Source organism: Tetrao urogallus, assembly GCF_951394365.1.
Source record: "Tetrao urogallus genome assembly, chromosome: 7".
Lineage (NCBI taxonomy): Eukaryota > Metazoa > Chordata > Aves > Galliformes > Phasianidae > Tetrao > Tetrao urogallus.
The window spans coordinates 18,497,573-18,525,572 of NC_136820.1; the positions used below are offsets into that span (position 1 = coordinate 18,497,573).

The 28,000-nt window shown below is 37.6% G+C and overlaps 1 protein-coding gene across 1 annotated transcript in view; it reads right to left on the reverse strand.

Annotated features, from left to right (window-relative positions):
• CHN2 (chimerin 2) overlaps positions 1-28,000 on the reverse strand; it is a gene marked incomplete at both ends in the record, with an annotated part of 156,536 nt that overhangs the window by 76,967 nt on the left and 51,569 nt on the right. Inside the window, 2 exon segments of the mRNA XM_079538558.1 lie at positions 7,801-7,856; positions 15,971-16,009. Of these exon segments, the coding sequence (XP_079394684.1) occupies positions 7,801-7,856; positions 15,971-16,009 (95 nt within the window).

Here is a 28,000-nt window from a genome sequence, read left to right on the forward strand (position 1 = left end):
GTATTTAATTGTACTTCTTTTTTCCAAGACCGACATGTTAAATTGGAGGAAAGACAGCAGCAACAACAGCAGCAGCAGCAGATAAATGCAGAAAACCCTAACCATGTTATAAATGCTGCTTGTGCTTCTGTAACCACTGAGAAGCACTACAACCATCATATGACATAACTGTCCACGGTATAGCCTCACAAATGCACTGTGTTATGTTATCTGCCTTAGCAAAGGCATCCCTAAATGCCATGTTCCTAACCAGACCACTGTTACCGTTTGATATGAAAACAAGTCTCTTCAGCAAAGAACCTAGAGAAAGTGCTTGCAAATTACTAAATGAACATTTGCCAATCAATCTGTCAGAGACTGGTTAGAAATCAGTCAGGAGAAGCCAGTTCAAAACCATGGACAGGAGGTGAAGAAGGAAAATCAAGCAACAGGACACGTAAACTGAGAGTGAATAAGAGAAAGTGGAAAACTCAGAGGAAAGGGCCTTGAGTAAGTTCCAGCATGGAGTGAGATATGTACTGTTACCTCATTACACCAGGGGAACACCTGTCCATAGAGACTGTGCAAGAATGAAAACAAAAACACTAGCATCAACTCAGTTATTCTCCCATCATTGACTCTATTAATATTTCAGATCTGTACCTGGGAACAGCAGACATCTCTCATGTCAGGTTATCTACAAGGTCTGAAGAGGAATGACAGAGCTTAGCTGCTGCTAGCTACGTTTCCCAGCTTGGAAAAATGTAGAGTTCTTATTAGATTCCCTGCTAAATATCAAGTAGGAGAGTATTGTTGAAATATGTCAGTACAGGTTAAATTATCATACTTCAAACAGATAGGCATATATTTTGGAAACAAGTTTATAAACAAAAGAATAAATTGCAAACCTTCTGAATTTTCATTTTGAACCCTGAAAATTCAGGAGTCCTTGTTTGAAATTAATACAGACTTCACTATGATCGTACCTACTTCTCTTTGGCATTCCAAAAAGAAGTATGAAACTAACTGATTTGATTATTCTTTGTCTAGATATATACATGTGTGTATAGCAAGACTGGAAGTAAGATACACAGGTGCATACAGACAAATAAGTAGTTTTTATATGTATTCATCTATTCAGACATCACACAAAGTATTAGTCAGAGAGCAAACACAGTCAGGCCCTCTTCTACATATTATTTCAACCAGAAGAAAGAACAGTGGCCTGAATTAGAGCAGATACATAACACTGTACAGGCACACAGAATTTTCTCATAGATATAGGCTGACTGATCTCTCAACTTTATGTTGAGAGATGGAAGTAGCATTTATTTTGGTCTGAAAGCTACTTAAATTTGGCATCATGTCAAAGTAAAAGAACTGTATGATAAGACTGCATGATAACAAAGATAAAAGGAAATAAAAAATTATGGCAATAGCAAAATCGCAATGCACTACACATTTTCAAGGAGAAATGAAGGGAAGGTGAAACTTCCCAAGCAAATTTTCAACCAAAAGGGAAGAATAACTAGCAAGTTCATCATTTCATAAAGACAGCTGGTTATTGCTTGTTAGTCAGAAGTTGCCATCCTGTCTTCCAAAAAGATGGCTTTACTTCTTCCATTTCAGAATGGTCCACAAACACAACTGATTCAGACAATAGTTCTCTGGCAAAGAGTATCATCAGACTAATTTGCAAACTGTAATCTAGAACGTCAGTAAATCAAACCTGATGAAATTTGGAATAGACAAACCTATACTAATTTTATTTATTTGTCACTATTTCCATAAAATCTTAACAATGACACCAGCAGAACACTTAGAAAGTTTTCCTTTGCTCAGTAGTAAGCTGACTGTTGAGTTTAGGATGATGTAGCTTCTACTGCTGGGGGGTGAGACTTTATGACTCATCTACAGATAGAGAAAAAAAAATGACATTTTTGTCTGATGTGATGAATAGAAGTTAATTTTGGACAAGCAATATTCTAGACTCCTTTCATCCACTGCCGAAAATCACAGGCATTCTATGGATCAAAAGTGTCTTATGAAGATACTGTAGAAAAATTACATTGGGTAAAATCCTACAATTTATACCTAACAGGAAAGCATACTTGTGTTCACTTTGGAGAGGTGCTGGTTACAATGCGTTATCTGGGTCCTCTACCTCAATTTAATCAAAGACTTTTCCCAGCCTTCAATTATTTTCATTTCCCTCCAATGCAGCAAGGCTTTCTTCTTTCACTACACATTTCAGCCGAAGAACATTCTTCCTTTTGCCAGTGTCTATTCAAAATTGTTCTTAAGCTCCACTTACCACCCACAGACTACTGCTGTGTCCTCTTTGTTATGTTTTGTTTCTATCATAAATACAGGATTTTAGAAACATAATTAAAGCAGCAGCAACACTGTAAGAACATGAAGGTATAGGCTCCATTAAGTCTTATATGTACAAACATTTTCATTAATGAAAATAGGTTTTGGAACAACTTTGCTCATTTTCATTTAATTGCTGGCTAATGGGGTATCTTAGTGTGTCACTGTTCCGAGGTTTCCTTCCAAGGAAAAGATAATGTAATATTCTGAATAATTCTAGATAAGCTCTTGGGACTGACAGTAAGAGACACCTTTTATGGCTCTGCTTGACTTTTTGCAGTAGAGTGATTTGAACAAATGCCATAAAAATAACCATTTACTCTTACTATTTACCACCAAATTTATGGCCAATTTACAGCTCTCAAGTACTTTACTGCAGTATGGACATCGTTCTAAGAAATATGAGGGCAGAGGAGAAAAAGAAAATAGTCAACTTGTAAAGGTCATCAAGTGAGCAGGGTAAGGAAATTCATGAAAGACTTATTGCAATGATTAAATACTTATTATGCAGTCAGATAAGGCTTAATTTCAATAACCTTGCTCAAGTTTACCTAATTATGGAACTGACTGCTTCAAAGGTTTTTTTTCTTTTCTACAGATATAAAATATTCTCGTTGCTGAAAGTTGGACTGACAAAAGCAGTTTTTATTAAGGTGTTTTTCCATACTGCTATTGCTTAACTCATACTCTGCTAACTGCTGTTTACAAGCTTGAATCCCAGCTTCAAGAAGACTCTGTGGATAACCAAGTAAAGTACAATTTGCAGTGGTTCGATTTTGGAGATGTGCGATAATTCTGAATGTATGCAGTACAGCACAAAATGGCAATATAATTACAAACCTGCTAGTGACCATTTCAACAGTAATGCTCTGTGAAATGCCACTAACTATATACTTGTTTTGATGAATCTGAGTAATGGATATCCAAAGGGTCAAAACAGTTCCTGACCCTCTGGATGGTTAAAGATTCTCACCAGCATTGTCTGGCTATGTCATTATTATTTTGTCTCAGAATCACTTTAAAAAAAAAAAAAAAAAAAAAAAAAAAAAAAGCCTTTTTTTTTCCACAGAAAGATTCCCTTTTTGTAATCATATTTGCTTTTAAACAGAGAACCACAATTTTGGTGCTTTAAAAGCAGAGAAAATAATTTCTGCTTCTGGTGCAACCTATTTGTAATTCAGAACAAGGAGGAAGGCAATTAACTGACATCTTTCTACATAATAATATAAGTTAAAGCTCTAAGGCTTTGCCTACACTGGGGAAATCCAGACAAGTTTCTCACTGTTGCTGACACTGGCTTGGCCAAAACACTGTTAGGAATATTAAAGGTTTAATGCAGGCGAACTCACCAGCCTCGAAAAATGCTGTCAGCAATTAAGACTTTCCTGGAAAAGGAGTGGCATTCAGAGGTATGAATAACTGAATGATGCTGTACAAATAACCTGTGCCTGTTATCAGTAGTTATCAAATATGTTCCCTCATAATGTCATCAGCCTTCTTTCATGCTACTTTGCTAAAGCTTCTACTTCTTTAAAAGATATTTTAATTTTGAATAGACTGCTACTGAACTGTTTCTTAAAAATAAATTTAAGAAAAGATACTTCATAATAAAACCAGAAAGTTTTAAATTATTTTCTGTGAGTGTCATTTTTAATCACCATTCCATTTCCATAGATAAAACGCTAACAGATGCTTTATAATATGGCTTCTTCACAAAATGAATCTGATCCTTTGGCACCTATAATCAGACTTGCATCTGCAAGCACAATATTTAAGAGCCACATTCCACCTGAATGGTGTTTTTAAACGAAACTTTTTTGTATTTAAAAAATAAATCATTAAAACATTGCTGGGAGGAATATTATAAATGAGGATATTGGCAGGAATCCAGCATTATTGGGAAGGTAGATATTCACACTACTCGTGCTGCCAGTGGTGATTAATTAAAAGCCGTTAGATACCTGAAGCCCTAACAGTTCATTCAATATGATTCCCATTGCAGGAACGACCTGCTTTTGCTGACGAGATATTTATGCAGGCAGAAAAGAAAAAGAAAATCATGATAGCAAAGCACAGAGACACAAAGATATAAATGTTCATGTTTTATTTAAGGTCCCAGCTTTTAGTCTGGTTGGCTGCGTATCAGGAGAGGTGATTTCTGTCTCTACAGCATAGTTAATCAGGAAAGCCACACAAATCAGGTGGTAGAACTGCAGAGATCTGAGGCTAAAACCTTTGTGACTGCAGAGCAATGTGGAGGAAATGGGGGAGCAAATGAATGCAGAAAATGTGGAAAACAACAGTAGAAAAGATAGAAGAATGATGAAAGTGCCAAGTGGTGAAAACAAAAACAACCAACACTTCACAAGTTTATCTCTTGTTGCTACAGATATTTTTTTCAGCAGATGCCTGAATTTCCTTGAGAACAAGCAGAATTCAGCATTTATGAATGAAAGACATCCCATGAGCACGAAGGATTTAAAAAAATTTGCAATTTTTACCACATTTGCCCGAAGTAATTTGAATCCTAAATTACACAAGAGAACACCCTCAACAAAGTCCAGTTTCTATATTCACATGGAGAGAGAGATCTTTTCACTGTCATTCACACATCCTGCTGACTCTTGCTCTCCAGATGTTGGTTGAGCACTATGCTGCATACTAAGTAACTATCATATTGCCAATTACAATATTTTCTCACTGATGACAACGTACTAGATTTTCAGATATTTTCTACGCAACTGATAGAAATCCAATGTTAATAAGACAGCTTTAGTGAAGCAAGCCTGTGCAATTATTAGAAGACACTAATGTCAAACTAAAATGAGGAAAAGCAATGAATACACCCACCCTACAATCTGTATGTTAAGGAGATGCTAATATGTTCTATGAGAATGTAGTGCTGAATTTTCTCTTTAAAATAATCTGTGATGTTCTGTAGCACCACTACACAGCTCTACTTTATACAGAACCAATAATAAGAACCCCACAAGGAGCAATCTAGACATCAGGACCCTGTCCCAACTTACAGAGAAAAATAAATACAGACAAATAAAGCAAATCACCAGTGCAGCATTGTCTTTTTTTTTTGTTGTTGTTTTTTCTTTTTGTTTTAATTACTACTATTTGGGGCCAAAGAACCTGTTTCTATCAGTCAGGTTGTTGTTCTACCCAAAGATTTAAAATTGAAGTAGCAAGAACTGAAAGATCATATTTTGAATGAAGTTTCTTATTTCTAGGCAAAAAAAAAAACCAACAACACACCAACAGTAACAAAAATACAGCAGATCAAAATAAGACTGCTTTAAGTGCAAAAAGTGAGCCACTAAAATGGTTAATTAGAAACAAACCCATATCATATGAATCAGAATTTTTGTACTTTACTTTGCTAGGCATTGTTTGCCAACTATTTATTCTCTTTTTGTTAATACAATATGATCTTGGCTTCCTTTTGCAAATCTTTAGAAGTGACCTGAATAGGAACTAAATAATGTATGGTCTTAAAACATCAGTTAAGGGAAGCAAAGGATAACTTCAACTGTACATAACATGTTCTTGTATGTAAGGAAGCAATTTCAATATAGTATAATGGAGATTTCACTGTTGCACATCAACTCTTATTTATATAGATACTTATTTATATAGATACTTCTGTTTCTAGAACAAGAATACTATCACTATTATACTTCACAGTCACATTTTACCTTGATCCAAATTCTCATTCATGTAGGCAAAAATGTTTTAATTTCAGTAGCATAACAAATTTTGGATTAATTTCCTTCAGACAAAGTCATTTATATTCCTATGCAAATGAGCTCAAATGGTAGCCAAGGGTGCCTCAGCAGTCTATGCTTTTCAATCAGATTTTCTGAAGACAAGTCATTCCTCAAAGCGCTTGCAGTGCACAGGTTAAACAAGATCTTGGATAGACTATTGACTCACACAAAGTAAGAAACTCCTCTAAGTCTGCAAGGAAATAAAATCTTTACCTTAAGTATTTTCAGCTAAATCAGTCACAGTTTAATACCTGTTGTGTGATACTCATTTAAGAAAAACCTTTTGAAAATACCTCAGCTAGAGAGACCTGCCTGTTGTTCTGATACAACAATTCTGTAGAAGAAAGTCTTGCTAAAGCCCTGCAGCACATGTGTGCAGAACTCCACAGGGCTACAGCATGCTCTTTCTTCACGAACTTTGTTTTTGCCAGGGAGAATGACAGGAGGGTTCACCTACTCCTAAGTTTTGCTTGCCTTTCTGACCATCCTGTGTGTGTGTCTTGGGAACATGCAGAATAAACAGTGCTTGAAGACCTTCAGTCTAAGTCCAAGATCCTGCTCTGAAACAGCTGTTACATGGCACTTGAGAAAAAAAATGCAACAGCCTTTTAGTGAAGGTGTTCTGTGGACTTGGGAAAAATGGATTCAGTTCCTGACCTTGCAATGACTGTTTTATGACCCCAGGGAACTCATTTCATCTACCTGTGCCTTGGTACAAAACTTTCTGCACCCCACAAAACTGCCCTGAGTCTGCATCCATTAATATTTGCTATAGCGCTGTGCTAGGGCTCTTCTTCAGTGGGTAAAGCACTTCTTCACAGTGTGGGAAAGCACATCAAAGCTTGGGATAATGTTTATAAAAAGAGCTATATATCATAGCAATGTTTCAGTTTCCATCTTTCACATAATCTTTTATACCTCATGTAATCACTCTGTGCATTCAGTATTTCTGTTACAAGTATTGCATTTCTATTTGCACAAAATGTGTCCCTGACATTATAGAAGATAAGGCTATCACAATTTTATTGATTGAGCAGAGAAGCTTATGTATGTTTTCAATCACTATTATACAGGGCATTTTGAGGAGATGACACATTTAACTAAGAAGAGATGGAGAAATACAGAAAAAGAAAACAGGAGACAAGATGACCCAGTAAAACATTCAGTCCTATGTATTTCTTGATACTTTTCAGTCTTTAAAGCCTTCGTGACAGAGCCAAGTTCTCCACCTATTTTACCTCGAACTTATTTTTTTTTGCTTGAACTTGAATTTTGGCAAAACGCATTCAAGAAACCTTAGCAACATGAATCACATTGAAACACATCACACACACTTTAATATGTGGATGCAGGAAGAAAATACACCTTCTGCTGCTCCATTTTGACAAAGAAACAAAAAATACTTGAGGTAGTATTCAGAAGATTACAGTAAGCAACAGATTAGGAGTTACTTGTCCAGTAAGGTGCTACTAGTGATAGAATCAATCCTCTATGCCAAATTAGCAAGTGTTAATCTGCTTCAATTAATCAACTTTAAGGAAAATGAATATATAAAATAATGGCTTATAACAATTAAAGAGAATACTACCCTCAGACTGTACAAAAGATTTTTTGTAATGATGCTGCTGACAATTCATCAGATTTAACAAGGTGTAGTGAAAGAGGAACTGACCTCCCGAGGACAGATGATTCTCTTGGGACGTGGTGCTTCTTGTTGTAACTGATACACTGTCAAAGACAAAAATGTACAGATAATTAGAAGACTGCAATATGCACAAACTTTTATTCAGATGAGTCTTTTAGCCAGAGGCTACAGAGAAAAATGCAAATGCAGAGACAGCAAACTGAGTTATTTAGGTATGTGCAAATCATTTATATGAAAACACAACTAGTTTGCTGAGCTGTAAACTAGTAAAACTGAATATTGTTTTAACTCTTAGAATCATTACTTCCTTTTAGAATTATTACTGCCTCCATATCAGAAAAAAAAAAGGCTAGAAGGATTTTTCAGGTGTATCTCAGGATGAAATCTCACTTCTGCATGTACTGTGTTTGAAGAACAGAATGCTTACCAGCAGCACCTCTGCTTTTTGGATAGGGCAAGAAAAGGTTCAGCCCATTTGAAAGAACCCATCATCTCATAATTTATTTGTTTTTAAGATTTCCTGGTGACTATTTATGAGCAAGAGAACAGAACGATTATGCCACATTCAAATGGCCCAGGATCAATTTTACCAGTCTTCTGAAGGCTGCAAGAGAAAGAGCTGAGGCCAGGGGTAGCTGCTGAACCCTGGCTCCCAGCCTCTTCCCTTCATGTATTTAATGAGATCCTTCCCCTCCTTTCCACTCAAAAGTCACAAGAGGGAGATGACATAAAGTGACAGTAATCAATTCCAGTGCAGACAGACAGTCTCTCCAGAACTCCAGTAAAAATCCCAAAGGCTGGGATTGCCTCCCTTGAGGAAAGCCTTCTGTATACTGCATTTGGAAAGATGATGTTGTGCCTAGGAATTTTTTTAAAGACGGAGTTCCTAGGGAAGTGCTCTTCATGATGCTTGTGAAGCTCTGAATTATGCCGCAAAAGGTGGCAAAATATGGAAGGAAAATAAATGGTAGTAGATTAGGTAAATATAGGAGTTCTGTCACAGAATGGGCGTGGAAATGGTAGGTGCTGCTCTTTAGCGCCTTCTAGTCTGCAATCTCTCTTTAAATAGGGCTAGAAATGGCTGTAATTAAACACGAGAAGTTAAAAGTCCTCAGCTTGCATTCAAGTTTCTCTTTTAGGGAATATGAAAGCTTTGGGGAGTGTGTTCCTTGCTAATGTCAAGGTGGATAAAAACATATCATTTCCCAACATGATCTCTGCATCCCTGGTTCACAGGAGGGTCACAACAGGAGAGTTCTTAACTCCTCATTTCTACTGTCAGTTTTAAAGCCTATGTATGCACTCCAGCTCTGAATATGTACTAAGAATTTAGTCTTAACCTGTTTCACTAAGCACTGCCAGAGCTATTGCTGCTTTTATAGAAGATTTATCACAACTTCTGGGCTTTCTTACCTCTTCCAAATGTGCTACCAAGTAAAACTGAAAGCTTTCCTTTTACTCATTTCTGATCAAATTACTTGTGTATCCAAAAGAATTGTCGAGTAAAGCATAACAAATATGCTTCAAAAATCAGAGACCATTTTTTAAAACTCTAATTATTCTGCATCTCAGTATTACAGTTTCAAGAGACCATTTCTGAATGTTTGAAACCAGTATAATAGCTGATTCATCAAGGTACTGATGCTTACCACCACAATGCTTAATACTAAACATACTAAAGAAGATTTTTTTTTTTTTACTTCCCCATACTTTTCTAGTAGGGAAAAGGTACTCTATGGATTCAAAATACTGCAAGTACGAGATTGCTTCCTTGCCATTTTAAATGAAAGATCTATTTCCCAAATTCATTCATTTAAATTTTAATTGAAAAATTATACTTTATAAAAATCCCATTTTTCAGTAATCAAAACTGTTAAATATTAACTGGCAGAGCAAATTAAGCTGATAAGCTGTTTCTAAAATAACCTTGATAGCTGCGGTGCTGAAAAAATAGGTCTGAAGAACACATACGAAGCCTAACTTACGACATGCTGCACTTAGAAGAAATGAGAAGGGTAAAGAGCTCTTTGAAATGTCTGAAAGGATCACTGAGGCTGATCACACAATCTCAGAATGGTTTGGGTTGAAAGGGACTTCAAAGATCATTTAGTTCCAATGCTCCCGCTGCATGTGGGGTTGCCAAACACTAAATCAGGCATTAGTTTAGACTGCCTAGATATGTCACTGATATCACTGGAGAAGCATCAGCATTTCACAAAACAAAGGGAGGAATGGAACAGCTTACTTTGGATATCATCTCCAAGAAAATGCAAGAGAAGAAGGTTAGTAGTAACCAACATGGATTTACCAAGGAGAAATCATGCTTGACCAATATAATAGCCTTCTAGGATATTGTAACTGAGTGGGTAGATGAGGGGAGAGCAGTGGATGTTTTCTACCTTGACTTCAGCAGGGCTTTTGACTTTGTCTCCCATAACATCCCTGTAGGTAAGTTTAGGAAGTGTGGTGAGGTGGATTGAGAAGCTCCACAAAAACATGAGGAAAAATTTCTCTATTTTGAGGGTTATGCAACACTGGAATAAGCTGCCTAGAGAGGCTGTGAAATGATCCTTCTCTGGAGATATTCAAAACCCAGTTGAATGTTTTCCTACACAACTTATTTAGGGAATTTGCTTTAACAAAGAGTCAGACTAGATGATCTCCAAAATTCCCTTCCAGTCCCTACAATTCTGTGATTCTTTGAATGTCTAACAAGAGAGGGTGGTTATACAAAAAATTTGAAAGTGAACACAGGAAAGCAGACTTTGATAGGATGCAGTGGATCAATCAGTGCAGGGATTCATGATGGGTACTAGAAGGACAAACCATCCTAACAACTGTGTTCTGAATAGTCTGAAGAAGACTGCTGTCATTCTCGGGTAATTAATCTCCACAGTAATCTGAACTGAGAAAGATATCTAATTTAGAAATACATCAGAGGAAAATAAAGTAAGATTACTGCTATACAAATAAATAATAATCTACATGCTGCCTTAAGTGTGCAGGATGAGAAATGGGCCCCCAGGTAACAAGCACAGCAGAGCTTGTGACTGTTCATAAGCACAGAAAACACTGTGAATGGGAAATGGTTTCCTGGGAAAGATAATGCATTCAGATTTGGTTGTATTAACTTTGAATGGAAAGACATTAAACTGACAGACAGACAGCCCCGTAGAACTACTGGAGAGAGATGCAGAACTATTAGGATGAAGGAGAAAAGACATACTGGGAACAGAAAGAAAGGACTGAGACTCATCACTGCCATGATGGTGAGAAATGCCAAGCAGCTCAAGGAGAAAGAAACAACAAGGACAGGCAAGAATACTCAGAAACGATGCAAAGTAAGGCAAGGGTGGAAGAGGCAAAAACAGCAAAAGGGCAAGTAAATGAAGAGCTGGGAAAGACAATATTCCAGACTGGAGCATTACAGAGGAAAGCAAGTGTGATGGTATAGAAAGTTGTGGTCTTCTCTAAAAAGGTTCTCTCCTGTTACTGCTTCACATGATTGCTATGTGAAAATCAACAGATGAGGTATGAATACAAGTGAAATATGATGGTTAAGGTGACTCGATAAAAACGTGCCCTACAGCTAAGTTCCAATGAGCACAGACACCTCATTAAGTGACCTCATTTCAGAAGTGCAGAACATCCCACAGCACTGCCTGATTTCATTATATTTGCTGGGTGCTTACCTCTTGGACTGACACACTGCTGAGACCTCAGCAGAGTCCAGTGAATGGTCAGAAGTTCAGAAAGATTTTGACCGTCCCTTATTCACTTCCTCCAGTGACATCCTAGCCTTGCTTTTCTGCCTCATTTCCCCCTCATCACTGCTGAAAATCTTAAAACAGAATCCAATTCATAAGGATATGGTTGACTGAAGTAATATAAAAACATACTTATTTAATACAGAGCTAAGCAGTGATTGACATCTGACCCAGTCTATCTCAGCTTTTAGAACTGACAGGTACGTTAGAGACAAACTCACTTTGATTATAAAAAAGATTATGCTTGAACAAAATGATACATTGCTATTCTAGCCCAGAGAAAATTAACCTCATAAAAAGTCAACAGCACACAAAGAGAGAAAACAGCATCAGACTGGAAGTAACTTTCTGGTCCAGCATCAGATGCAAGTGAAATGCATAGTACTACTAGGACAAAATATTGAACCAAAATGCACCAGTGCAATAGAAAAAAAAAAAAACAACAAAATTTAAATGCCCTTCAAACAATTTTCATCAGCTTAATAATTCAAATAGCTTGCCAGTATCCACAGTATCATAATCACCTGGGAGTGCATAAAGGTAACAAACTTTAGTTGATTATAGAATATCTAAGTTAACTTTTCTTTGAGATATAAGTAGTTTGAATGCATACAGCTCTTTTGTTGCAGAAAGAGGATGAGACTTGTAAATAAATAAAGTAAATCCTCTAATCTAACGCTGTTTGACCTAAAATTAATGCCTCCTGTTCTATTATGCCAGCCCAGCACCAGAGGCTGATGTTGGTGGTATGGCAAAAGAGGTTAAACCTCCTGACAGTATTCCATTTTAGGTAGTTGCTACAGATGGCAGCAAAGGGACAGTCTGACAAAATGATGTCTGACATGAAGGTGTGTGTAAAGCAAAAATGTGATGCTGAATTCCTCTGTGAAGAAAAAATGGCACACATTGACATTCCTTGAACTTCCTTAACGCTAATGGAAATCAAACAGTGGAAGCAAGCACAGTGAGGTGGTGGGTGGTGCACTTCAGCAGTGACAACAGCAACATGAAAAACAAGACACGTTCCAGATAGCCATGCACAGCTTTCACAGCAGGAAATGAAGAGTATCACAATCAGCCCGTTCACACAAATTACAACCAGGGGTCTACGCATGTAGCTGAATATGTACTTAATTGCATTCGAAGTTATGGTTGCAATGTTGGAATACTGCAGTTTGCACCAGGTGGCTCCCACAAATGTTGACACAAGAATGGAAAGAACATTGTATATGGGTTTGTTAGGACCTACTGAACTACAGCGAGGCTGAAGGTGGCAGTTTCTTGGATCACATCATTACTGGTGAAGAGATGTGGTGCCATGACTATGACCCAGGGTCAGAATAGCAGTCCATGGAGTAGCAACATGTGAATTCCCCATTGAAGAAAAAGTTCAAGTCACAGCCCTCACAGGTAAAACAATGTGCAGTAGGAAAAGGGTGATCCTTCTGGATTTCCTGGGACCCAGACAAACCACAAACTCTTAACACACATTGTGATGGTGACTCAGCTGAAGGCTCACACTGCCAGACTCAGACTAGAGAAGAAGACAACCTTTCACTTGAAACATGATAACACCAGCACTTACACCAATTTGAAGACTATGGAGCATGCTGCCAGTCTCGGCTGGATGTCCTACCATACCCACCAAATAGTCTGGATTTGGCAACTTCTAATTTCCATCTGTACAGGCTGATGAAAGATGGATTGTGTGGGTAACATTTTCCTAGCAATGTCACCATCATAGCAGTTGTGAAATAGTGGGTCACCTCCACTGGTGACCCAGACTGGTGCAGATTTTCAGAAACAGGGCAGGCAAGCCCTTTTTATTCATCAATGGTAAAAATGCATAGCTGATAGTGGTGACTATATCAAAACAGTCTTTTAGCCGTGATTTTGCTCTATCAAACAGTGTTATTGTATTCTTTGTATTTGTTGTATCTTTCCACAGAAATAAATAGGAGGCATTACTTTTGGAGCAACCTAAATATTTTAGACCGGAATGTCTAATTATAAAATCCGATCTGTGTAAAGCACCATAGAGGTAACATGCAGAAGTCAACACTTCTCTTCTGCCAGAGAAGGTGGGCTATCACCATCAACATCTCCATACTTTTTCAGTCTGCAGAGTGCCAGGAACTCAAGCTTTCTGTTTTAACTCACCTATGACTATTGCTCAGTGATGCTCCAGTGGAGTGGAAAAATTCTTATCACTGTTTTTATAAAGCAGTGAAGAAATGTACTGCCTTCTGCCAGAGAATGCTCCATAGAATTCCTTAGTTTTGTGGCTCTGCACCTTGCCACATTCCTCCACAATAGAGTACGGACCTGTGAAATCTACATTCCTTCAAACAGTTACTCATGAACAAGTGAATATCTTCTGAATTAGAACTGTGCATCTTTTTCAAATCCAGCTGGAACAAGCTTCTGAATTATACCAAGTGTAACACTTGGATTCTGAAAGCTGTTCTGCTTTGACCAGGCTTTGCCCATGGATACCGTTAAACTGAATACTTTGCTTGCACAAACTGGAAAATCTGCCCTTGATGAGAAGCTGGAAGAGCTGAAGCACTGATAATTAAGTCAATGAATGACCACATAGTGCAGCTGTTTAAAAAGAAGTAAAAAGTATATGCAAGTATTTTAACAGTATATTGGCAAACATGGAAAAAAGGTTACTAGCTAAAATACACATAAAATAATTCTTAAATAGGCAGAAAGCATTGATTGCTAAGAGTAAAATGCATGTACTCATTTAAACCTGACCAGACAGGAGGAGATTGCATCACAGAGTAATGCAATCATTGGTCATAATTTCTATAATTAATTGGACAGATGATGATTTTTCTAAAGGAGCAAAGAAGTGCATTTCATCCAATATTGCAATGAAAAACATATGTCTGTGGCTAAGTAGTCTCAGCAATAAATCTCTGTAGGCTTAAACTACTATGTGAATTCTGGAGCTGGGTAACTTTTTCCTAAGTCATTCACGCATGGGTTTGAGATGTTGATGACTTTGTCATTGCCACAATATTGGCATCTTTCTTACATCCAAATAGGAAATCATATCCTCAGATTCTGTTAGTTCATCCTGTTGTGCTTTTGTTGTTTGTGTAATTTTTTAAAAGGGCTACCTGTAAATTCTCAGGCAAAATGTAACCAAACTTTTTCACTGCATGCACTGACCTGCCTGCTGCACAAGTGAGATGACTAACAGAAGGTATGTAAAGGCATGTGTCCCTGTTAGTTTTTGATGTTTTTCTCTATAGAAAGCTCCCTTACTATCATTTCACACCCTGGTCTCATCAGAGTCAATGGTAGTTTTTCCACTGACTTTAAGTAAGCTTGATTTTTATACTAAAAGAACACACTCAAGCCTCTATTTTTCTCCAAATACTCTACAAAGTTCCAACATACTGGAATACCAAAACCAAAAGTCCCTAGAAAACAGTGCTCTGAAAACCAATCTTTGTAATTTAATGGTATACTCAAATTCTGGATGAAAGAATCCCAGTCTACTATGAGGTAGAATGTCATTCTCACGTAGGTGGTGTCTTAAAGTATACTGTAATGTGCATGAAAGCAAAGCCAGTAAGTTTACTCAAACCTTTAGAATTATACGTGTATAGGCATGTAACTACTGCAATCCATTTTATACTTCCATTTCTGTAAAGGTGCTGTACTGAATTTGAAGTTGCCAAAATAAGAGGGTCATCTTTCACTTAGGACAGCGATGTATCTGAAATCAGTGGGGAAAAAAAAACACCCAAAGCTACAGTTTCACTTTAGTTTCTGTAAGTGTTCAAAATAAGATCAAATTTAAAGGCTATCTTTAATAAAGATTTATAAGGTAATATTTTGTCTTAATATTTTGTCTTTGTACTGATTTATTAAAACATACAAAGCAAAGAAGAACATAAAATATTAGCTTCTGCATTGTACTCTATGTAGATGACTTCTCTAATAGCAAACAGGAAGGTTCTTAGAACTGATCATAGGGTCACTAATTTGTAAAGCACTTCAAAAAACATCTTGTATTGTTCAGGATCAAAACTTTTATTATCTTAAAGTGAATAGACAACCCATATAAAAAGACAAGTGCACTCAAATCTTCCCTTTAGTAAGTGCATGAAGCATTAACCTCTACCTTTGGAGCCCTCAGAAGAAAAGCCGTGAAACACCGGATTTACACATTAGCAAGGCAACCCAGAGAATCTGTCACTCAAAATCCTGTTGTATTTGCTCTACAAAGACCCAGAAAAGTTCGAGCTTCACTGTTGTCCCATTTATTGTCCCATTTAGTAATTTCTACAGTTATAATGGACATTTATGTTCCCCCCCCCCCCCCCCCCCCCCCAACAAAGAAAGGACAAAGACGTAACAGTGACATATTGGCAAGGTACTAAGATTATTCATTTTTCTGGTGTACTTACAATACGATTTCCATATTGGAGGCTGGTATTCTTCAGCATCTAAAACAGAAGTAAAAAGAGAAATAAATCAGTCAATTGGCCACTTGGTCAAACTGTCAGCATGCATTTTTCTGTTGAGAGTCCTCAGCTTGTCAGCAAAATTCACATTTCTTTCCCAAGGGAGATGCTAGCTCATTTAGAGAACAGTTTTCTATATGAGAGAAGAATACAAATTTCAACCACTTGTAGATCCAATGTGCTTTTTCCAAATCAGTCAAATACAACAGGAATTAATTTCATACCAATTTGCATATAGTTTCCTGACTCACCAATACTTTTAAAGTAATTAACTAGACTGGTAGCAACATCCTTTGTTTACTTTATTCAGCATGATAAAGACTCTGGCTTCCACTACTGGCTTTCAATCAGGCTTCTAACTCCACTATTCAGATTTTAGAGTAAGTATAATAAATGATACATGCCTAGCTAAAAAAGATGCACAGCTCCGACTGGACACTGATTTGACAGTTCCAACAATGAGATTCAATTATACTTCTTGAACTGACTATAGGATGCAATTTGCATATTTTCCAGAAACTGCATCAGCAAAAAAAAATATAAATAAGAACTCAGAAAGAGGAAGGACTGCAAAAACAGCAGCTGAAGACGGATAGAAATTGTCTTTATCAACTGATGGCATGAAAAGAGTTACTATCTTTTCTTAGCACAAGAGTTATACGATGCTGCTGGACAAAATTTTGACAGAGAGATCAGAGTTTCCGTTTAAAAGTGCAAGCTTACAGAGCCTGAGAAAAAAACATCTTGAGAGCTCAGAAGGCTCTCCAGGCTGGAATGGAGACCTGCGTCACTTGAGTGCCATGTTGAGTACATGAGACCACAAACCTCACTCCAGAGGGAGCTTTCCAGGCCTTCCTGAGGAACTGTTGCTTACACATCCAGAAATCCCAGCAGAGGCCAGGCTGGAAGTGCAAGATTTAACTAAGCTGCTATACATCAGCTACAAAGGGTGGGGTACCATGAATTAGCTTGGCTCTGAACTGCCATGTTGCCAAACACTTTGAAGAATCGCTTGTAGCAGGAGTATATCATTAACCTCCTAATACTGTGTAAGTTAATTAAGGTGTTTGGTATTTACCAAACCTACTTAAGTTATGCTAATGTAATTCAATTATACTTGCATAGCTCATGCTCCCTGTCTATTTATATACACACAACCACTTTAAATATAACCATGCAAAAGTTTGTTTACTAGGAATGTTAATCATTAACTACCATCTGCCACTTCTAACTCTATTGTTTTTTTAAAAAAGGATAAAACCCAACAATTATCACAGTTACTTGAATAATACGCTGCAACAATCTGCAGATATATTGATTAGGAAACCCATTCAATTCTGGTTTCAGCTGGATCCACTTCACAACTTTGGCAAAATTTTCAACACTTCCAGACTGAGAGAGTTATATCATACTGTGGCAATCCAAGAGTAATTAGCTTGCAAATTCATTATACAGAAGGATTATTTTAAATTCTGAAGCTATTCATGAGACCAGCAAAATTTATTCATGCAAGAGCAGGTTAATTTTTTCTCTCTCTGTAATGGTAATACATCACTCCGTTTTTTTTCTATACATCTGTTGCTCTCTATATCTTTTACTATAAACCCATAATACCGTGTATTATATTCCTATTCCACACTTCCATACTACTGCAACAAAATTTCTGAATTTGCTTATTAACAGGTTGTTTTTTTTTTTTTTTTTTTTTTCTTCCAAATAGGAGAAACACTAAGATAACACGAATATTAGATTATCTATATTTTTGACTCTACAAAGGAAATAATAGTGGAATCAACAATGCAAAAAAAACCAAGTATCAGTTGTTGCAAATTAATTAGAAAGAGCGCATGAAATTAAACAATGGAAGCTGTTCCACAAGTGGCCATAAAGTGCTTCATTAGCTTTAGACAGACTGATGGTTTGGAAACACTGTAGCCTAGTAAAAAACACAATCATTTTGAAGATAGTCATAAAACAAAACTGTCAATGATTATGTTAGATCTGTCATGGTTATTAATCCGTCAGCCCAGAGCAGACAGAAACGAGTAACTGTAAAGGGCAGTACACTTGGAGGAAAAGCATGGGTTACCAACTCCACATTCTCCCTCACAAGGTACTGCAGCATCCTCCCCAGTCCCTCCAGCTGATAGCATCTTAAAGCCTGGAGAACAAAACACAACACAAGCAGCATTATTAATGCTGTTTATTATCAAACTATTGTGCATGACATTTGATGGCATCCATTTGCAGGGAGATAAAAACAATTAGCTTAAATACAACCTAGAGAGAGAGGTCGTGCTTAAGGATCAGGGAAATGTTTAGTGGAGCCCAATGTCTTGCTCCCTTTGTGGAAGGAGGCCAGAGGGCACCTCTGCAGGCATGGACTGGCTGTTTTTTATTTTGTATTGTTTTTATTATTATCCCTCTTCTACTCTAAGATGGCTCTAGTAATTAAATTGTGCATCATTCTCCTTCACTAGGGTTAGTATAGCATGCTCACAGAGGTTACCAGTAATAGTTTCAGTGGTCAGTGCAGGAAGTACGTGACATCTCAAATCCCTCAGCTTTTGTCTTCAGTTCTGGATCGTGGTAACGATCTCAAGCAAGGACCACACACTTCAGTTTTGATCTACATACTTAGCCAAAACCAATCAACAAAAAAAATCAGACTTGGCACAAATGACAAGTGCCCTGAGTTATCTCATTATATTATATTCCTGATGTGAACTTCAATCATAAGGCTTATCCTAACTGTGATAGGCAGTACATGAAAAAATGTTTAACTGACATATTCTTAGTTGATAAGACAGGAAGGTTCTCTCGTATCGCTGCTCCCTTGGGGGGAGCACTTTCAACAGTGACATGTCTAAATTCAAGAAGGAAGACAGCTAAGCACAAGGTTGAAAGAAGCTGCCACAGAAGAAACTGAAAGCACAAAAGGAGTATCAGTTCAGAATAGCTCAACCAAATGACACAGGGTCAACTACGATACACCTCAACTTAGAGAGACTCTCTGAATGAACTATACCATTTCTAGAAGTTTAGGCCACTTTTCTTATTTCAAGTCTTAATGCCAACACTGTATCAGAAATGCAAAAAACCATGAAAATCCAAGGAATCCTCACACTGGAAAAACCTCAATTAGCAAAACAGGCATGAGAGATTTCCATGAAGAGTCTTACAGGCAATACTATTAGCTCAATCCTTTGAAATGTAACAGTTGAAAAGGTCAGTACTTATTAGGCGTAAGAAAATAACTAGAAGTTGGTTATACAGAAAGGCATTAGGAATGGTAAATGCTACCAAAGAAGACAGAAGGCTATGTAAAGGATGCATGATAAATGGTCTACACTTTACTTATAGCCATTCTTGAGCAATTTCTGAGAAACAAAGCTTACAGTAATTACAGAGTAAGCATAGTTATCCATAAACTTCAAGCCCTGTCCTTCTCCACACCTGGCTCTGAACCAAAGGTGCCACCTTTCTGGGAGCACTTGTGAAAGACACTGGAGTAGCTGAATTCCTCTTTACTGCTTCCTCGTACTTTGTGCAGACAGCAATGTAACACAGATGTTTGCATTTTTGTATTACCAACACTGGGACTGACCTAGAAAAAGCAGCTCTGCTAAGCTACTCATTAGCAAAGACTTCAGACTGTCAGTACAGGTATTGCACTGGAAAGAGGAAACTGTTTTACAGGAAAGATCACAGATCATGCCACACAACTCAAATATTTCTGACTTACAAATACAGTTTCTAACTACAAGGGGAACAGTCACAAATCTCCAAATGTGCCTTAACCAGTTTAGAGTTTTCAAAAAGTACTGATCCCTGTAGTACTAAAGAGTTACACAGACCATAGAGTGACAGCTGCCAAAGGGTCACCATAACTCTCCGCTAATTTATTCATAGTAAGTATTAAAAAAAAAAAAAAAGGAAGAAAACATTTTTTTCCTTTGTCCTCCCTATAATATTATTTAAAAAATTAAAAAAAATCTGCACTTCACTTCAGAAGCGCTGTCTCAGCTTGCATTTTCTGCCATTATTGTCTGAACTTCAGATTTCCTTTCCAGGAACAACTAATTTTAAAACTATGACCTGTGTGTGCAAGAAAAGACCCTTATTTGTGAAGAAGAGCCAATTTGGAAGAGACTAGCCTACTGGCAGTCTGCAGATAAATGATTAACCGGATGAACAACTCTAGTTACTAATTTCTTCATCTTCTATTGTTATTTTCAGGACCAAGACTAAAACCTTTAAAACTTTAAAACTTTAAAGCCTTTTGTATACTTCCCTGGAAGAGATTTTGCACAGTTTTACCATATACTGCACTTCCATTTTGATAGCTTTGTTTCCAAAACATTCAATGAGCATGTTGTTTTTCTTATTTCATATATAATTATACTTGAGTACAATGCCATGTGAAAGATCAATGGATTTGTATACTTAAAGGCACATGTTTGTATTTTTCATTTCCCTTCACACAACCAGGATTGTATTATACAACTGACTAGCACTGAGATCACAGAACCACAGAATGGCTGAGGTTGGCAAGGACCTCTGTAGGTCATCTCATCCAAGCCTCTTCTCAAGCAGGGCCACACAGAACTGCTTGCCCAAGAGCAGGTCCAGATGGTGTTGGACTGTCTCCAAGGAAGGTTTGTATTCAACGTGCCATCCACCAAGACCCCCAAGTCCCCTTTTTCAGAGCTTGTTCCAGCTGTGTGGCTCCTAGCATGGAAGGAGTAGTGAGGGAGCTTCTTTGCTAAGGGCAGGTTTTTTTCAGCATGCACAACATCTCTGCATTATTTAATTTCCTTCAAGTACTTAAAATTTAGCAATTACAGAAGCTCATTTTCATCTTATCTGGTCCCCTAATGGCCAGTAAGCTAGATGGCAAACAGCTATTTTCATTTGTTTTACCCTGTTGCAAATTAATATAGATGCATACACAACTAGCCCATATTGCATCAATTCTGGCTAACTATTTTGAATAGGCACTTTTATGTGTGACTGTTGTATGGCAAATACATTTGGGTGTTATGGGTACTTCTGTTCCATATAGTAACTGTCCTTACAAGCATGTCTTTGACTACCCTTTGAGAAAGAATGCTCTTATTTTCCAAGTTGCAAATAATCATACTGTCAAACGAGCATCACTTTGACTCCTAAAAAGTCAGTGTTCTTTTGAAAAGCAAAAGCAAAATTAATTCTCTTGCAGTTAATAATTAGTGATGCAACTTTCGAAAACCCTTCAGTGTCAGAAGCCTTGTTTAATGTTTCATTCAAACATACATTTGCCTACAGAATCAGCCAGTAGTTGCCATCTTTACTGCTGAACTTTCTCTTCACCAGCACATGGAGACTAGAATATGGAAAGATACTTCAACTTTTGTCTTAATGAGATATTTCACCTTCCAGTGTAAGGCACCACAAGAGAAGCGATCGCATTATTTGTAAAATGCATGATAATTGGTATATTCATTCACATGGTGAGTACTTCCCGCTATGCTATTCCATTTCTAAAAAAATCAGCAATGGTGTGCAATTTAAAATGTCAAAAAACACTTGTAAAAGGGATGGAGGTCTATCCCGCACAGTGATCAGGCTGAAACTGTAAGCTTGTAATAAGCACAATATAAACTGACAGCTATTTTGTATCTTTGGCTTTGGTATACCATAAACTTGTGATTAGAAACCACTGATGTTGCAAATGAAGCTCATTTACTCGATTCTACCAATCAGTCTTCCTAAATTGTGCTCTCTTGCTTTTGCTTCAGATTTCAAATCATTATCTTTTGTACACAAGTATGGGCAATCCATAGAAAATTTGGTTTTACACACATGTCTAGGTCACTAAAACGAAGATAAAAGATCTGGTGAATGGGTAAACGGTTTAGAAGAGTTATCAAATATTAAATACTACTGTGAAATAAATGAACTCCAACACATTACTGGGGATTTGAATTATTTGAACCCACATCTAAACTTTTAGGAACAAAAGCTTGACGAGCCATATTCTGCACTTGCTGAGCGCTGTTCAGACTGCTACAATCATCCAGGATTGCATTTAATTAAAACATCTGTCTTTTCATACTGCAAACTTTCAAGAAAATTCTAACTGCGAGTGTAAGACAAGTCAGAAAGCTAGAAGCCTATCTTTCAAAATCTTGAAATGGAGAGAAGGAATAGGTACAGCTCTCAATAGTAGGAGAGGGAAGAATATTTGTATAAATCTATGTTTCCTTCAAGAAAGCAGTTCTTCTTGGGGATGCTCAGTGGGGCCCAAGAAATACAAGGAAAGAGGCTCTTCCAGATGGCAAATCAAAGAACCCAACAGGGGATCTGAGTTAGCTCATACAAATATTCTGAATGCCTTAAATATTTTCTGGGAAATCTATGATTTATAGCGTAGGGTGGTATCCACACTGCCTAATCTCAGGCAGGCTTTTTTCATGCTGAATCACTTCTAATCTATTTGATTTTGATGGCAGTTATAAGCCTCCATAATTTAGATGCTTTGAAGCATTTTCCTCACAGAGCAACAATTAAGAATTTCATCATTCAAGGGATCACAACATTGTGTCTAAAAACTTAAAAAGGAAGATGCTGGGAAAAAAAAAAAGGAAAACCAACAAAAAAACCCCCACAAAATATCTCCTTCATGCTTGACTGCCAAAAATCTGTTTTAGTTAATGGCTGCCATTAAATTTAATCTGGTCACTAAGAACTAAGCCCCAGTGCTTGCAACCATTATCCAATTTAATGCCAGCGTAATTAAAATCTAATAGTTATTTTCGCATTTTCATGTTTTTAATCTAGAAAGCAGAGGTATCCAGAAATTAAAATGGCACAGTCAGGGCTCTGCCTGACCGAGAGATTGGCATTTCTTTGGTACGAATAAACACATGACATAAGTAAAATCACATCACATTTGCAGAGCTCATATCTCACTCAGATATATTTTAGCATCAAAGTAATGACCAGTTAGTTCCTGGCTAAAAATCAAGACCAGATAATCAGCTGGCATATTTGAGAATAGCTTCACTGAAGCAGTTTTATCACCGTGCAGAACGTGACAACATATTTCCTGTCATTTACTCATAGCAATTTAAATAAAAAACAACCAGCAACCCTACAGGTTGGCACCCTGGACTCAGCAAAAGAAACCCATGCATTGTATGAAAAAGCACATGACTGAAATAACTGCAATAATGCCAAAAAATGGCAATAAAAGGGTCACTGTGATTATGGTGAAATATTTCAATTAGAACATTTATATTGAAATAGTATCAGCATGCTCCCTGTTCCAGAAATGCAATCATAAATTGACACGATGCCCATTTATCTGGCTTGTCAAAGGAGCCAGTACATTCCCTGAAAACTTATTAACCTTTAGCAAAATCCAAATCATTGCTTTTGGTAACTGTTATTCTTGACATGCATCTTTTTATTATCTCTCTGGCCCACTGGGACAATCATTCCATTTTCACAGAAAGACCACCTTTAAAATAAGATGTTAACCAAGAACACGAGTAGATTTAAGCTGGACAGTGACAATGGTTTCTCTCCTCAATTTGCTTTCCCTTGCTGTAAATTTTCAACTGTATAGGAGAATATTTGAATTGCACATTCAAAAGATCCTGAACTGCTTCAGTTTACAAGTAGTATTTAATAATGTAAGTAAAATACATGCTGATTAGTTAGATTTTTTGGCCACAGTGTCAGTTCTGCACTGGTTCATGTGTTTCAGCTGTCCTGTGGAAGACAGAAGAGGGATGGTGCATAGCATTTGTTATAGTAATAGCTTTGGTTCTCTGACTTTGCATTCAAGAATATGAAGTTCTACATAATATATACTGGCCCATTAAAATTTTTGATGGACATTATTCCTCAAGTTCTTTAAGCAGATACTGGTCTTTTGGTAAAGAGTATAACAGCTCCTTCTAATTTGGCTTCCTTTCCTTGTGCCTGAGGAGAGCATGAGACTATTCACATGCAGCCCAGAAAGCCAATTGTTCTCTGGGCTGTATCAAAAGAGGGATGATCAGCAGGGTGAGGGAAGTGGTAGCTCCCCTCTGCTCTGCCCTTGTGTGGCCCCATTTAAAGTCTTGTCTTCATCCCTGGGGTCCTCAACATAGCAAGGAAATGGGCATGCTGGAGCAGGTACAGAGGAGGGCCATGAGGGTGATGGAAAGACTGGAGTACCTCTCCCACGGAGAGGGACTGAAGGAGTTGGAACTGCTGTTAAGCATGGGGAAAGAAGGCTCTGGGGAGACCTCAATGCAGCCTTCCAGTACCTAAAAGGGACGTACAGAAAATCTGGAGAGGGACTGTTTATCAGGGAATGTAGTGATAAGACAAGGCATAAGGACTTTAAAATAAAAGAGAGTAGGTTAGATGTATGAGTGGTGAGGGACTGGCATGGGCTGCCTGTAGAAGCTGTGAATAGCCCATCTCTGGATGCACTTGAGGCCAGGTTGGATGGGGCTCTGGGCAGCCTGACCTAGTGAAAGGTGTCCTTGCTCACAGCCAGGAGGTTGGAACTAGATCTTTAAGGCTCCTTCCAACCCAAATCTTTCCATGATTCTAAGGGCACAAATGCTTGCTTTTGACTATTCAAGGGGAGCAGTAGTTCTAGCCCAGCAACTGAACATGGCTGCCATTCAACAGCTTTCCAGGGAACATCTCAGCCTTTGCCTCTCAGGCCTGCACTCACATCTCTCTGTATGCAGAAACAGAAGTATTTTTAAAGCTGAACAGTGCAGATTCAGAAGCAAAATGAAGCCCAATAGTTCATATCAAACAAGAAAGCCACATGATTTTAAGTTGGTAATGTATAAAGATCTCAAAATACATTATTCTCAACACAAGGGCTGCTCAGACACTGGGGACCTCACTGAACTATACATGCTACACACTATTTCAACCCTCAGACATCAGAAATGGGATCTACCCTGCAAAGCAGAGCACATGTTAGGACCTGCAGAAGAATAAAAGGTTAGCAAATAATTAGGTCTTTCCTTGACTTCCTTTACAGGTCGCATAGCATTTGCTGCAATATTTGTTTTTATACTATATTAGAGCATGAAAAACAGGAAAAACACCACCCACCTGCAAAGCATATAAATCACTCCCACAGCTTTCTGATAAAACTCGGAACAATCACAGCTCATAGGATAAGAAGCAATGCATTCTTTCATAAGTATTTTATCCAAGTGTGCCTGTTACAATCCAGGCCAATTAGATTATTACTTTATGTAACTTATTTTCTGGATATTCCATTTTTATTATTTTTTTAATAGCTTTGATTTAGCAATGTCAGACATTACCAAGGCACCCACCTTCTCTTCAAATGTTACACAGATACTTTGCAAGTCTTTCTATAATATTGCCACCCAGATTTAACGGCACTCCTACCACCACTGTCCTTAAAGTTATTAAATTTTCATCTAATTAATAGAGAAACACTTTAAGTTTCATAATATGTACTTCTATGTTGACAAGGTTCTTATGTCATAAAAAATCTACTTTTCTCCTGAAATCTCAGCAATAAAAGTTACCACCAGTATTTAAAATTGTTAGAAAGCTATTATAAACCATTTCTTCTCAAATGAATATGGTTTATATATTGTTTCCAGGATCCTTATAATACTGCCTGGCACTTTCACAGTTCTAACAGTATCATATAGCTTCAAATACATTGTACAAAACAATATAAAATTTAAGATATGTTTATGTCTTCTACAACTTCATTTGGTCAAAGTAGTGTGGCTGTGCAAAACACCCTCATGACTGGGCAAAGGTGACAGTATTGCTTTTCAGCTTCTAGCTTTGCACTTTCTTTACAGCAACGCTGTGGTCAATGGAATGCCATATTAGGCAAATCCTGTGTTTCCATCGCGTTTTAATTGTCAAATCAGAGCACATTCAGCACAGTGCTCAGGGAAAGATGGTGGCCTCAACTGTAACCAATGCTTCTGGTGGCAATGAGTGGGAGGACAGAATTCAGCCACCCGTGATGTACAAAGCAAAACGTGACTGCAGCCTGGCTAACATGCAGATCTTCTATTCTGCAAATTTAGAAGATGTGTAGAAAACAACAATATTGTACGTAAGTATCTCAGAATAGAGAAAGATTCTTTGTGTGCAATAAATATGGTGAAAGAATGAATTTCCAGTATGAAAACGTATTTTGTTTGTGTCATGTGAGATAGGCCAGTTACCTTTGAAATTAAGTAGAAACCACTATTTTTCCTAATAAATACTTTGGAATTCTTCACCCTTGTAGAAATTACAAAGAAAACTTGTTTCTGCCTTCTCTATACTCCACTTATCTTGCAGATACACTCAGAGGATATTGAAGCCAGTACTTGAAAGCTTATCCATCATATCTATGATCCTAAAATCTGGACACTAAGCAAAAAAAAAAAAAAGCTCTTCCTCTGAGTTATTTTTAAAAATTTGCTCAGGTAGCACATATCTGAACAAAACCTCTAACTCATACCACTGAAACAGCTTGTGTAAAGTCAATTAATTATGAACAAGGCTATGGCTTTGGCATGAAAATACATATTTTACAGCAGAGATGCAGAAAAAAGCAATACTCTTAGCGAATATGTTTACTCTTTGCAAATATGTTTACTATGAGCTTAACAGCAGTTAAACAATATCTGATAATCAGCCTGGAGAAAAGAAGGCTCCAGGAGACCTGATAGTGGCCTTTCAGTATCTAAAGGGGAGCTGTAAGAAAGAAGGGGACAGACTTTTTAGCAGGGTCTGCTGTGATAAGACAAGGGGAAACTAAAAGAGGGGGGATTTAGACTGGATTTAAGGAAGAGGCTTTTTAGGGTGGTAAGACACTGGAACAGGTTGCCTAGAGAGGCGGTGGATGCCCCATCCCTGGAGACATTCAAGATCAAACTGGACAGGGCTCTGAGCAATCTGGTTTAGCTGTAGGTATCCCTGTTCACTGCAGGGGTCTGGACTATATGGACTTTTAGGGTCTCTTCCAACTCAAACGATTCTATGACTCTGTGATAATATTCAACATGCTATCAGTAAGCATGTACGCTTTCTCTTGTGATTTATACTCTTCAAATGATGAAGTTCAGAAATCACATATCCTCAGTTTTTCTTCTGTGGAACAAAATCAGCAGCTAGTCTTTATGACCCAGCTCCGGCTTCCCTTCTTGGAAAAGCAAATAAGCCAGAATTCCTTCAAATGCTCAGGCATAATCACAGCCTTTTAAACCAGAAAACCAGCTAACTGTACTGCAGAATTACCAAAAATGCCATGTTCCCGTGCTTCTAGAGCACATATGCAGTTATGTACACCAGGTCAATAGTTACAGGCACACAAAAAATGCCTTATACCAATTACTTCCTACTCCTCATGCTTAGAAGATCTTTGTTCCCTGATAACATATCAGTCTTCATCTAGCAGAACAAGGTTCAATTATTATTTATTCACCTATAATGAACGTGTGCATACATGCTGAAAGACTCAAACCTGTCAGCGCAGTTAGACTAGTGGCACTCAGGAGCACGGAAAAGGAAGAACAAAACAAATTCCAGTCTCTTGGAAAGATTTGGTAAATCTCCAAAGGGATATGATGCCTTTTTTCCCCCTTAAGCTAAAGGGAACACTTGGTGCTGAGCAGGAACTGCAAGTCTTACCAGCAAACACCACCCTGCAGACCTACTCCTGTTTGGAAGATAGGAAATTTGGGTAAGAGGATGAGCAAGCACTCGTCTCAACACCAATACAGCTATGATGAATATTCAATCTTGTAAAGAGAACAACAGGTAAGAAAGATAATCTTTAAAGACCTTTCTGCTTTTTTTCTATGGTTGTTACATCATAAAGGTGAGCTTGTCAAAACTTGTCCGATCACCCTAGCAGCTAAACCTCCCTAATGCAAGCCTTCTTGAGAATCTAGGGACTGGGGCTGCAAGCTGTCTGCAGGTTTA